This window comes from Hemiscyllium ocellatum, chromosome 50, assembly GCF_020745735.1.
Source record: "Hemiscyllium ocellatum isolate sHemOce1 chromosome 50, sHemOce1.pat.X.cur, whole genome shotgun sequence".
Taxonomy (NCBI): Eukaryota; Metazoa; Chordata; class Chondrichthyes; order Orectolobiformes; family Hemiscylliidae; genus Hemiscyllium; species Hemiscyllium ocellatum.
Window position 1 is genome coordinate 7065522 of NC_083450.1, and position 13688 is coordinate 7079209.

The window sequence follows — 13688 nt, forward strand, 5'->3', positions numbered from 1 at the left end:
GGAGAGGGAGAGAGAGAGTCGCCCCCCTTCTGTGGGGGAGGGGGGAACGTCTCTGAGACTGACACAGAGAGAGACGCCCCCTTCTGTGGGGAGGGTGGGGGGACGTGTCTGAGGCTGACACAGAGAGAGACGTCCCGTTCTGCGGGTGTAGGGGGGTGAACTTCGGGGGTAAATGGTTACTGCCCCCCCCCCCCCCCCCCCCCCCGAAAGCAGATGCGACCGACTTGGAACAACCAGAAGAGTTAAACTAATCGAGATTTATTTGATGCAGCGTCATTGATTACATTATAAACTACTGAAAGATTGGTGGGTAGTGAACGTTAATGGAACAAACATTCCTAAACAGCTGTCAGAAACACCCGGGTCCAAACGGGGTCGAGCCCCCCCCACACCGCTCAAAGCTTCCCGCCCTCTGGAATGGGATCGTCAGCGCTCCGTCAGGAGCTGCCGACTGGAATGTGGTGTGGGAAGGGAAGGGAAGGGAAGGGAGGGGGTGGTCGAAGGGGTCTCAGTGCGGACAGCTCTCCCCCCTCCCTCCCCCAGCCCAGCCCAGACTGGATCAGCTGCAGGCTGTAGTTACTGCGCCCCCCACCCCAGGGGTCTTCCCGAGGGGAGAGTGAACGGGTTTCGGGATGTACCACCAGCAACCCCCTGCACTCACCGCTGTAACCGAGGGTGGGGGGGGGGGAAGGGAAGGTGAGGCTAGCCCAGAAAATGCGTGTGTGTGTGTGTGTGAGAGAGGGAGAGAGAGAGATGGTGGGGCGGGGGGAGGAACTGAGAGAGACACACAGAGAGAGGCAGACAGAGGATGCTAGAAAGGGAGGGGGAGGAAGGGGAGAGAGAGGAAGGGGAGAGAGAGAGGAAGGGGAGAGGAAGGGGGGGAGAGAGGGGGAGGAAGTGGGAAGAGGGAGGAAGGGAAGAAAAAAAGGGAGAGAGAGACACACAGAGAGAGAGAGAGAGACAGAGAGAGAGGAAGGGGGGAGAGAGGGAGGGGAGGGGGGAGAGAGAGAGAGAGAGGGAGGGAGGAAGGGGGGAGAGAGAGAGAGGGGAAGGGGGGGGAGAGAGAGAGAGAGAGAGAGAGAGAGAGGGAGGAAGGGGGGGAGAGAGAGGGGAAGGGGAGGGGAGAGAGAGAGAGGGAGGAAGGGGGGGAGAGAGAGAGGGAGGGGAGGGGAGAGAGAGAGAGGGAGGAAGGGGGGGAGAGAGAGAGGGAGGAAGGGGAAGAGGGAGGAAGGGAAGAAAAAAGGAAGGGAGAGAGAGACAGAGAGAGGGGAGGGGGCCTGGAGGGGGTGGGGGCAAGGGTTCCAGATGGACATGAGGAGTCGGACCCTGTTTGAACCGACACAGATGCCGTCTCAGGGTCCTGGGACATTTCTACCGGAAAGGACAGAGAGAAACAAAGGAAGAAAAATCTGCATTCGTAATGAGATGGCACCTCACTCAACAGGAAGGATCATCGTAAGGCATCAGATGGGGATTCGCTGCGAAACGTGAAGCGTTTTAATCATTGTTCCCCACAACCCGAGACGTTAAAGGGTGGACAGGGCAAGGTCCAAGGGGAAGCATCACCGGAGTGAGAGAGGAAGGTCCTGATATACGGCCTCTGCACTATGGCACCCTGCCATGAAGGGTGGCCGGAGGGTGATGTGTGTACGCCTGAGAATTGTAGTGTTGCCATTGAAGTTGGCCGCCATACCAGTTGACAACAAGGATGGCCGCCCTCCAGTTGACGACAAAGATGGCCGCCCCCCCACCCCCAGTTGATGACAAAGATGGCCACCACCCCAGATGACACGAGCATCGAAAATGTCTGCCACCTGAGGTGACACCAGCATCAGAGATGGCCACCACTCGAAATGATACCAGCATCAAAAATGTCTGCCATCTGAGGTGACACCAGCAAAGATGGCAACCATCCCAGGTGACACCAGCATCAAAGATGGCCACCATCCCAGGTGATACCAGCATCAAAGATGGCCACCATCCCAGGTGACACCAGCAACAAAGATGGCCACCACCCTAGTTGACATCAACTGCTGGATGGTCAACTCAGAGGGAGGAGGGTTTGGTTTAGTTGGGGGAGGGGGATGAGGGCGCAAGTTGGTGATAGGGAAAACAAAAAGAGATAAAAGAGAAGCCTTCAAGTGGCTTAGCAAGGCAAATCTGTTCTTATATTATACCCCGCCCCAGGTTGTCCCTCGGTCCAGCACGAGGGAGGGGAGTGTGTGGGGGATGGGGGGGGAGGGGGCCCGGACTAGTTGTGTAATTAATAGAACCCGACCCATGCCCCCCATCCCCCCTACAACCAACAACTTGGCCCCACTCCCAGCACCAAAAAAAAGCACCCCCCCAGCAATCCCAGACTCCTCCTCCAGGCGGGGGGAGACGACGATCAGCACGAGGTAAACTTCCCCCCAAAATGGCACCAACGCAAAGGAAAAAAAACCCAAAGACCCGCAATCCCACACCCTGCCACCGGGCGGCGGAGGCGGCCAAGAGCGCGCAAGGGCAGTGGGGAGGTGGGGGGGGGGGGGGGAGAGAAGAGGCTACTTGGTGAAGGCGGCCATGACGGCCCAGACCATCTCGTTGGCGTTGGGCTTGGCGGACTCCACGTCCGGGTTGAGTTCCAGCAGCTCGCGCGAGCGGCTGGTGGCCAGCTCGTACTGGTCGTCCGTCAGCGACACGAAGGCGTTCTCCAGCACGTCCGAGCTGTGGGCCAGGAGGGCGAGGGCCAGCAGGCGCTTGTCCATGCGCTGCGGTTCGCGCACCCACTTGCCCAGGAAGGCGTCCTGCAGCCGCTTGACCAGCCGCTGCTTGAGCGTGCCGTCGGTCACCGGGTGGGTGGTCATGTCGAACAGCAGGAAGTTCTGCTTCTCCGTGGTCAGCACCCCCTTCTCCACCAGGCTCTTGGCCAGGCGCTCCCGCACGTTCCGGATCTGGAAGTTCAGCTTCAGCGGGTTCCACGTCTCGCCTGCCGGTGCCGCCACGGACGAGCGGTGAGGGGGGCGGTGGGCAGGAACAGAGAACACAGAAACGCGGAGATTAGGACAAACACCGCTACCTCACGGGACCCGGGTTCGATCCCACCCTCAGGGTGTGTCAGAGTTTTCACTTTCCCCGTGTCTGCGGGGGTTTCCTCTCACAGTCCAAAGATGTGCAGGTTAGGGTGGATTGGCCATGCTAAATTGTCCCATAGTGCCCCAGGGATGTGCAGGTTAGGGTGGATTGGCCATGCTAAATTGTCCCATAGTGCCCCAGGGATGTACAGGTTAGGGTGGATTGGCCATGCTAAATTGTCCCATAGTGCCCCAGGGATGTACAGGTTAGGGTGGATTGGCCATGCTAAATTGTCCCATAACGCCCGAGGGATGTGCAGGTTAGGGTGGATTGGCCATGCTAAATTGCCCCGTAGTGCCCAGGGATGTGCAGGTTAGGGTGGATTGGCCATGCTAAATGATCCCATAGTGCCCCAGGGATGTACAGGTTAGGGTGGATTGGCCATGCTAAATTGCCCCGTAGTGCCCAGGGATGTGCAGGTTAGGGTGGATTGGCCATGCTAAATTGTCCCATAGTGCCCAGGGATGTGCAGGTTAGGGTGGATTGGCCATGCTAAATTGTCCCATAGTGCCCAGGGATGTGCAGGTTAGGGTGGATTGGCCATGCTAAATTGACCCATAGTGCCTAGGGATGTGCAGGTTATGGTGGATTGGCCATGCTAAATTGTCCCATAGTGCCCAGGGATGTGCAGGTTAGGGTGAGGGAGACTGACAGAGTGAACACGGTTTGGGGTGAACTGCACAGGGCCCCCTCTGCCCCAGCCCTTCCCTTACCGGTGAGCAGTTCGATCCAGTTCTGCACCGTCTCGGCGGGCTCGGTCACCTTGATGTGCTTCAGCGCCTCGTCCAGCAGAACGTCGCCGGTCGGAGCGTCTGATTTGAAGAGGACCTGGGGAAAGGAGAAGAGGAAGGAGGTGGTGGGTGTCGGGCGTCCGAGGTCGGTGTGGGAGCCTTACGTCTGTAGGGACGTGCCCACCTCAGCCCCCACAGCTGCCTCGCCACCTCCCTCCCCGGGGGAGCGACTGTGCTGCACTGCGATGCACACTGCAGTCGATCAGTCCCCAACTCCCGACCATCCCCCGAGGTGTAGCTCCCACACCCATCCCCCCTGACATGACCCACCTTGCGGTTGAGCAAACTCTTGCGGCGAAGGGTGGGGGGCTCCAGCTGTATTCGCCCCCTCAGGGCTAATTCCACCAGGATGCAGCCTCGCAGTCCCGCGGAGATACAGTCATTCCAGAACGAGGTGTAGCCCTGCAGTGGGACGGGGGGGGGGATTCAGAGAGACTCGCGGGGTTAACAAGGTCATACAGCGAGCAAGCAACGTCCCCACGTCCTCCGACAGACCAGTCAAAAACACGCAGGCACAATGATTCACACAGTCTCAGCTTCGGAGCGGACTGCCAAAGGATAGAGGGCGTTAAATCAGGGAGACCGACTACACACACACACGCGCACGCACACACATACAAACAGAGACACACACACACACGCACACACACACACGCGCACGCACACACATACAAACAGAGACACACACACACGCACGCACACACATACAAACAGAGACACACACACGCGCACGCACACACGTACACACAGACACACACACACATACAAACAGAGAGACACACACACGCGCACGCACACACATACAAACAGAGACACATACATACGCGCGCACGCACATAGAGACACATACATACACGCGCACGCACATACACGTGCGCGCACACACATACAAACAGAGACACGTACGTACGTGCACACACGCACGCGCACACACAGACATGTACGTGCACGCACACAGACTCACGCAAGCGCGCGCACACAGGCAGGACACACACATACAAACAGAGACACGTACGTACGCGCGCACACACATCCGCACACACACACACACGTAGAGACACGTACGTACGCGCACACAATGTACAGAGACACGTACATATGCGCACACACGTACGCACGCACATAGAGACACATACGTATGCGCATACAAACAGATGTACGTACGCGCACACACAGAGACACATACGTACGTACACGCACACACACGTATAAACAGAGACACGTACGTACGCGCACACACACACACAGAGCACGTATGTACGCGCACACATACACACACACAATGCACTGTTCTCTCAGGACGCAGCGTTATACTGAGGCTCAGTAAGCTCTCTCTCTCAGGATGCCATGCTCCTTGGTGCCCTGTGATCAACACTGATCCCTCAACCAACACTGGGGGGGGGGGAATAAAACACAGGCGGCTTGGGCCAATTCCCCATCATTGCTGGGGGAGCTGACTGTGCCCCCTCCAGCAGTGACGGCGATTCAGAGAAAGTATTTCATTGGGAGGGGGCCTGAAGGTGTCAAATCAATGCACACCCTCTTTCAGCCTCAGGCCTGACCCTCCCTTGCCGCTGTCTCAGGGTAAAAGCGCTGTGCCGAGGGCGTGGCCAATTTTCTGACAATTCGGGGGCCTGATAAGCAGCGCTGGGGATCACAGAGGGGCCAGTCCCTTTGGCCCATCGAGATGGTGATAGCGCTTCTCAACATAACCCTGCTGACTTGCCCCAAAGCAGTCTCCGAACGCTGTGCCCTCTCAGGTATCATGGTGAAAGTGCCTGTTTAATCTGCTTTCAGGCAGTCAGCCCCAATTACAGCACATCACTGTGTCAGCGAGAGAGATCCAGAATCAGCCACGCCACTTCCCTGTAACGCAACACTCGGGGAACACCCGAAGCACACGTGATAAACACAGGAACATTCACAGAATGTCTGTCCTGTCCTCAGGAGCTCTCCAAAGAACTGGGTGTCCAATTCATGATTCAACTGTGGATCAGTGCGTCTGTCTCTCAGCTCTGAGTCATTTGTCTGTGGCACTGAATTAACCGGAACACACACAACCCAGGCTGACAATCCCAACACCGCGCTGTTGGATGGTCAGCGCTGAGGGAGTGGGCGCTGTGGGAGGGTCAGTGCTGAGGGAGTGGGCGCTGTGGGAGGGTCGGTGCTGAGGGAGTGGGCGCTGTCGGAGGGTCAGCGCCGAGGGAGTGGGTGCTGTGGGAGGGTCGGTGCTGAGGGAGCGGGCGCTGTTGAAGGGTCAGTGCTGAGGGAGTGGGCGCTGTCGGAGGGTCAGTGCTGAGGGAGTGGGCGCTGTCAGAGGGTCAGTGCTGAGGGTGCGGGCGCTGTCAGAGGGTCAGTGCTGAGGGAGTGGGTGCTGTCGAAGGGTCAGTGCTGAGGGAGCGGGCGCTGTCGGAGGGTCAGTGCTAAGGGATTGGCCATGCTAAATTGTCCCGTAGTGCCCAGGGATGTGCAGGTTAGGGTGGGTTGGCAGAGTTACCGAGTAGGGTAGACAGGACTGGTGTGGAGCCAAGGGGTTGAATGGGCCTGGGATTGGAGGGTTCGAACTATAGGGAGGGGCTGAACAGGCTGGGGCTGTTTACCCTGGAGCGTCGGAGGCTGAGGGGTGACCTTATAGAGGTTTATAAAATCATGAGGGGGCATGGATAGGGTAAATAGGCAAGGTCTTTTCCCTGGGGTGGGGGGAGTCCAGAACTAGAGGGGCATAGGTTTAGGGTGAGAGGGGAAAGGGACCTGAGGGGCAACTCTTTTCCCTGAGGTGGGAATGTTGAAACCTGAGTGGCAGAAGATGAAGGTGAGCAGAGAAAGATGTAAATGGGAGCTTTTGGGGGATCATTTTCACACAGAGGGTGGCTCGCATGTGGAATGACCTGCCAGAGGAAGTGGTGGATACAGGCCCAGTCACAACATTTCAAAGATATTCGGACTGACATATGGACAGGAAAGTTTTGGAGGGATATGGGTCATTCCTCAGGCGAAGGGGACAGCCGAGTTAGACTGAAGTCTCCGTACTCAGCGACTCAAAACGTCACCTCTCACTGTGCCTACTCCACCCAATCTTTCCTCATGACTTCGGTGGACCATCCTGGACTCAGTCGTACCCTGCTTTGCACTGGCGTTCGGAGATGCTGGTATTTAACTCCTTCGGATTCACGGACCTGCGCACCCAGATCCCTCTGCCATCGCCCTCCGTTTAAATAAGCTGCTGCCTTTCTCTACCTCCGGCCAAACAGTGGTCACCCTCACACGCTGCATCCCAACTGTGCAAATGTTTACCCACCTTGCACAACCTACTTATACAGCACGGCACATCCCGACTACATCCTGTGAACGTTATTGCAGGGAGAGACAGGACTGATATCTTTTTTTTAAATCCATGACGTGTTCAGTTTACTTTTGAAAAAGACAACCTTCTAAACTTTGGCTAGTTTCCAATCCACCCTAACCTGCACATCCCTGGGCACTATGGGACAATTTAGCATGGCCAACCCACCCTAACCTGCACATCCCTGGGGCACTATGGGACAATTTAGCATGGCCAATCCACCCTAACCTGCACATCCCTGGGCACTACGGGACAATTTAGCATGGCCAATCCACCCTAACATGCACATCCCTGGGCACTATGGGACAATTTAGCATGGCCAATCCACCCTAACCTGCACATCCCTGGGCACTATGGGACAATTTAGCATGGTCAATCCACCCTAACCTGCACATCCCTGGGCACTACGGGACAATTTAGCATGGCCAACCCACCAAATCGGACCCCCCGACAGTGCCTGCTCCCTCAGCACTGACCCTCCGACAGTGCCCGCTCCCTCAGCGCTGACCCTCCGACAGCGCCCGCTCCCTCAGCACTGACCCTCCGACAGTGCCCACTACCTCAGCACTGACCCTCCGACAGCGCCCGCTCCCTCAGCGCTGACCCTCCGACAGCGCCCGTCCCTCAGCACTGACCCTCCGACAGCGCCCACTCCCTCAGCTCTGACCCCCCGACAGCGCACGCTCCCTCAGCACTGACCCTCCGACAGCACCCACTCCCTCAGCACTGACCCTCCGACACAGCCTGCTCCCTCAGCTCTGACCCCCCGACAGCGCCCGCTCCCTCAGCACTGACCCTCCGACACAGCCTGCTCCCTCAGCTCTGACCCCCCGACAGCGCCCGCTCCCTCAGCACTGACCCTCCGACACAGCCTGCTCCCTCAGCTCTGACCCCCCGACAGCACCCGCTCCCTCAGCACTGACCCTCCGACAGCGCCCGCTCCCTCAGCTCTGACCCCCCGACAGCGCCCGCTCCCTCAGCACTGACCCTCCGACAGCGCCCGCTCCCTCAGCTCTGACCCTCTGACAGCACCCGCTCCCTCAGCTCTGACCCTAGGAGGGGGGAATGAAACATAATTGTTGAGGGAGTAGCAAAGGACAGATTGCGGGGCAGGTGGGGATTGGGAAGGGAGTTGGGGCTGGCATTTGCTGAGAAAAATGACAGTGACAAGCCAGGAGCTGGAGTTGGGGCGGGAGAGGAAGTCACTGCTCAGATCAAACGGAGGTGATGGTGAATAATTAAAGACGTGACAATGGCAGATGGTTATCAAGGGAAGAACATCATCACACCCAAATGCTCAACTCCACAGCCTCCCAGGTGTTGTTTCAAACTCTTATCTCACGCTCTGTTTAACTTCCTTTCAAGTGAGTTTGTGGAAATGTTTGCTAAACGTCTGTTGTGTGGATGTGGGACTCGTAAAATGTACCCCCACTGCACAGGGATATCACATGGAAAAAGAGAGAGAGAGAGAGAGACAGACACACACACAGAGCGAGAGAGAGAGAGACACACACAGAGCGAGAGAGAGAGAGAAAGAGAGACACACACAAAGCGAGAGAGAGAGAGAGACACACACAGAGCGAGAGAGAGAGAGAGACACACACAAAGCGAGAGAGAGAGACACACACACAAAGCGAGAGAGAGAGAGAGACACACACACAGAGCGAGAGAGAGACACAAACACACATAGAAAGCGAGAGAGACACAGAGAGACACCCAGAGAGAGAGAGAGAGACACCCAGAGAGAGAGAGACACCCAGAAAGAGAGTCACCCAGAGAGAGCGGGGTGCAGAGTTGAAACAGCTCCTCCCTCCTGCCTGAAGCATGGGAGTGAGCTGCTGACTAAGTCCAGAAACCAGTTACAGGTGGATTATTGGGAACAGGTTTGGCTGGTTACAGTAATCAGCAAACCCAAAGGATGCATGGCACGCAGGGGTTATGAGGCGGGTTCCCCACACCAACCAGCATGGAAAAGGCAAGTGTCAATTATACAGGCTGGCACAGCAGGATATACAGTACTGTGCCCCAGTGTTATACAGGGACAGACCCGTCCCCACCAGTACTGTACCCCAGTGTTATACAGGGACAGACCCGTCCCCACCAGTACTGTACCCCAGTGTTATACAGGGACAGACCCGTCCCCAACAGACCCGTCCCCACCAGTACTGTACCCCAGTGTTATACAGGGACAGACCCGTCCCCACCAGTACTGTACCCCAGTGTTATACAATGACAGACCCGTCCCCACCAGTACTGTACCCCAGTGTTATACAGGGACAGACCCGTCCCCACCAGTACTGTACCCCAGTGTTATACAATGACAGACCCGTCCCCACCAGTACTGTACCCCAGTGTTATACAGGGACAGACCCGTCCCCACCCAGTACTGTACCCCAGTGTTATACAGGGACAGACCCGTCCCCACTAGTACTGTATCCCAGTGTTATACAGTGACAGACCCGTCCCCACCAGTACTGTACCCCAGTGTTATACAGGGACAGACCCGTCCCCACCGGTACTGTACCCCAGTGTTATACAGGGACAGACCCGTCCCCACCGGTACTGTACCCCAGTGTTATACAGGGACAGACCCGTCTCCACCAGTACTGTACCCCAGTGTTATACAGGGACAGACCCGTCCCCACCAGTACTGTACCCCAGTGTTATACAGTGTCAGACCCGTCCCCACCAGTACTGTACCCCAGTGTTATACAGAGACAGACCCGTCCACACCATTACTGTACCCCAGTGTTATACAGTGACAGACCTGTCGCCACCAATACTGTACCCCAGTGTTATACAGGGACAGACCCGTCCCCACCAGTACTGTACCCCAGTGTTATACAGCGACAGACCTGTCCCCACCAGTACTGTACCCCAGTGTTATACAGGGACAGACCCGTCCCCACCAGTACTGTACCCCAGTGTTATACAGGGACAGACCCGTCCCCAACAGACCCGTCCCCACCAGTACTGTACCCCCAGTGTTATACAGGGCCAGACCCGTCCCCACCAGTACTGTACCCCAGTGTTATACATGGACAGACCCGTCCCCACCAGTACTGTACCCCAGTGTTATACAGGGACAGACCCGTCCCCACCAGTACTGTACCCCAGTGTTATACAGGGACAGACCCGTCCCCACCAGTACTGTACCCCAGTGTTATACAGTGACAGACCCGTTCCCACCAGTACTGTACCCCAGTGTTATACAGGGACAGACGCGTCCCCACCAGTACTGTACCCCAGTGTTATACAGTGACAGATCCATGCCCACCAGTACTGTACCCCAGTGTTATACAGTGACAGACCTGTCCCCACCCAGTACTGTACCCCAGTGTTATACAGTGACAGGCCTGTCCCCACCAGTACTGTACCCCTGTGTTATACAGGGACAGACCCTTCCCCACCAGTACCGTACCCCAGTGTTATACAGGGACAGACCCGTCCCCACCAGTACTGTACCCCAGTGTTATACAGGGACAGACCAGTCCCCACCAGTACTGTACCCCAGTGTTATACAGGGACAGACCAGTCCCCACCAGTACTGTACCCCAGTGTTATACAGGGACAGACCCGTCCCCCCCAGTACTGTACCCCAGTGTTATACAGGGACAGACCCGTCCCCACCAGTACTGTACCCCAGTGTTATACAGAGACAGACCCGTCCCCACCAGTACTGTACCCCGGGGTTATACAGTGACAGACCCGTCCCCACCAATACTGTACCCCAGTGTTATACAGAGACCAACCCGTCCCCACCAGTACTGTACCCCAGTGCTATACAGGGACAGACCTGTCCCCACCAGTACTGTACCCGAGTGTTATACAGGGACAGACCTGTCCCCACCAGTACTGTACCCCAGTGTTATACAGAGACAGACCCGCCCCCACCAGTACTGTAGCCCAGTGGTATTCAGAGACAAACTCGTCCCCACCAGTACTGTACCCGAGTGTTATACAGGGACAGACCCGTCCCCACCCAGTACTGTACCCCAGTGTTATACAGGGACAGACCCGTCCCCACCGGTACTGTACCCCAGTGTTATACAGGGACAGACCCGTCCCCACCGGTACTGTACCCCAGTGTTATACAGGGACAGACCCGTCCCCACCGGTACTGTACCCCAGTGTTATACAGGGACAGACCCGTCCCCACCAGTACTGTACCCCAGTGTTATACAGGGACAGACCCGTCCCCACCAGTACTGTACCCCAGTGTTATACAGTGTCAGACCCGTCCCCACCAGTACTGTACCCCAGGGTTATACAGAGACAGACCCGTCCACACCATTACTGTACCCCAGTGTTATACAGTGACAGACCTGTCGCCACCAATACTGTACCCCAGTGTTATACAGGGACAGACCCGTCCCCACCAGTACTGTACCCCAGTGTTATACAGTGACAGGCCTGTCCCCACCAGTACTGTACCCCAGTGTTATACAGGGACAGACCTGTCCCCACCAGTACTGTACCCCAGTGTTATACAGGGACAGACCCGTCCCCACCAGTACTGTACCCCAGTGTTATACAGGGACAGACCCGTCCCCAACAGAACTGTCCCCACCAGTACTGTACCCGGTGTTATACAGGGACAGACCCGTCCCCAGCAGTACTGTACCCCAGTGTTATACAGGGACAGACCCGTCCCCACCAGTACTGTACCCCAGTGTTATACTGCGACAGACCCGTCCCCACCAGTACTGTACCCCCAGTGTTATACAGGGACAGACCAGTCCCCACCAGTACTGTACCCCAGTGTTATACAGTGACAGGCCTGTCCCCACCAGTACTGTACCCCAGTGTTATACAGGGACAGACCTGTCCCCACCAGTACTGTACCCCAGTGTTATACAGGGACAGACCCGTCCCCAACAGAACTGTCCCCACCAGTACTGTACCCAGGTGTTATACAGGGACAGACCCGTCCCCAGCAGTACTGTACCCCAGTGTTATACAGGGACAGACCCGTCCCCACCAGTACTGTACCCCAGTGTTATACTGCGACAGACCCGTCCCCACCAGTACTGTACCCCCAGTGTTATACAGGGACAGACCAGTCCCCACCAGTACTGTACCCCAGTGTTATACAGGGACAGACCCGTCCCCACCAGTACTGTATCCCAGTGTTATACAGGGACAGACCCGTCCCCACCAGTACTGTACCGCAGTGTTATACAGAGACAGACCTGTCCCCACCAGTACTGTACCCCCAGTGTTATACAGTGACAGACCCGTCCCCACCAGTTCTGTACCCCAGTGTTATACAGGGACAGACCCGTCCCCACCGGTACTGTACCGCAGTGTTATACAGGGACAGACCCGTCCCCACCAGTACTGTACCGCAGTGTTATACAGGGACAGACCCGTCCCCACCAGTACTGTACCCCAGTGTTATACAGGGACAGACCCGTCCCCACCAGTACTGTACCGCAGTGTTATACAGAGACAGACCCGTCCCCACCAGTACTGTACCCCAGTGTTATACAGGGACAGAACCGTCCCCACCAGTACTGTACCCCAGTGTTATACAGGGACAGAACCGTCCCCACCCAGTACTGTACCCCAGTGTTATACAGAGACAGATCCCTCTCCAACAGTACTGTAGTCTGATCCCTGCTACCAACTCTGCACACTCTCTGAAAACCTGGAATGGGTTTTAATTTTTAAAATGAGACCCATCAGAGAAGGTGACTCGTTGTTTTATGTCTTTGAAGTTGTGAACATTGGACACTCCTACTCAAGCACCCCTTTGTGGTGGCTGCACCTAGTAACCTGGGGCTGAGCCAACTCACCATAACCTGGCATTAAACAGGAGGATAGGGCTGAGCACACCTCAGGGTGTGCTGCTGTGTAATTATCTCACCACTCGTGTCAGCGAGGACAGAGACAAACGCCTGCTGACTACAGAGACTACGTCAGAGGGATCCGGGGATCCACTGGCAATGTCAGAGTGATCCGGGGATCCACTGGCAATGCCAGAGCGAACCGGGGATCCACTGGCAATGTCAGGGTGATCCGGCGATCCACTGGCAATGTCAGAATGATCCGGCGATCCACTGGCAATGCCAGAGTGATCCGGGGATCCACTGGCAATGCCAGAGTGATCCGGCGATCCACTGGCAATGCCAGAGCGATCCGGCGATCCACTGGCAATGCCAGAGCGATCCGGGGATCCACTGGCAATGCCAGAGCGAACCGGTGATCCACTGGCAATGCCAGAGCGAACCGGGGATCCACTGGCAATGCCAGAGCGAACCGGGGATCCACTGAGCCCCTCATGCTCCATAACGCGAGCGGGTGGGGGTTTGGTGGGTGGCGGTGCATGTGGGGTGGGTGCGCGCGAAGGTGTTTGTGTGTGTGAGTGAGGGGGGCTATGGGGGGTGGTGTGTGTGGGTGTGTGTGTGTGTGAGATGTGTGTGGGCGGGGCGTGGGGG

At 56.8% G+C, this 13688-nt stretch overlaps 1 protein-coding gene across 1 annotated transcript in view; it reads right to left on the reverse strand.

Moving 5' to 3' along the window:
• Positions 1-242: 242 nt before the first annotated feature.
• LOC132805573 (Golgi phosphoprotein 3-like) overlaps positions 243-13688 on the reverse strand; it is a 14638-nt gene continuing 1192 nt past the window's right edge. Inside the window, exons 2-4 of the mRNA XM_060820702.1 lie at positions 4176-4307; positions 3828-3942; positions 243-2968 (exon numbers count right to left, since the gene is read on the reverse strand). Coding sequence (XP_060676685.1) covers positions 2544-2968; positions 3828-3942; positions 4176-4307 — 672 coding nt within the window. The 3' untranslated portion in view covers positions 243-2543. The remainder of the gene's footprint in view (positions 2969-3827; positions 3943-4175; positions 4308-13688) is intronic.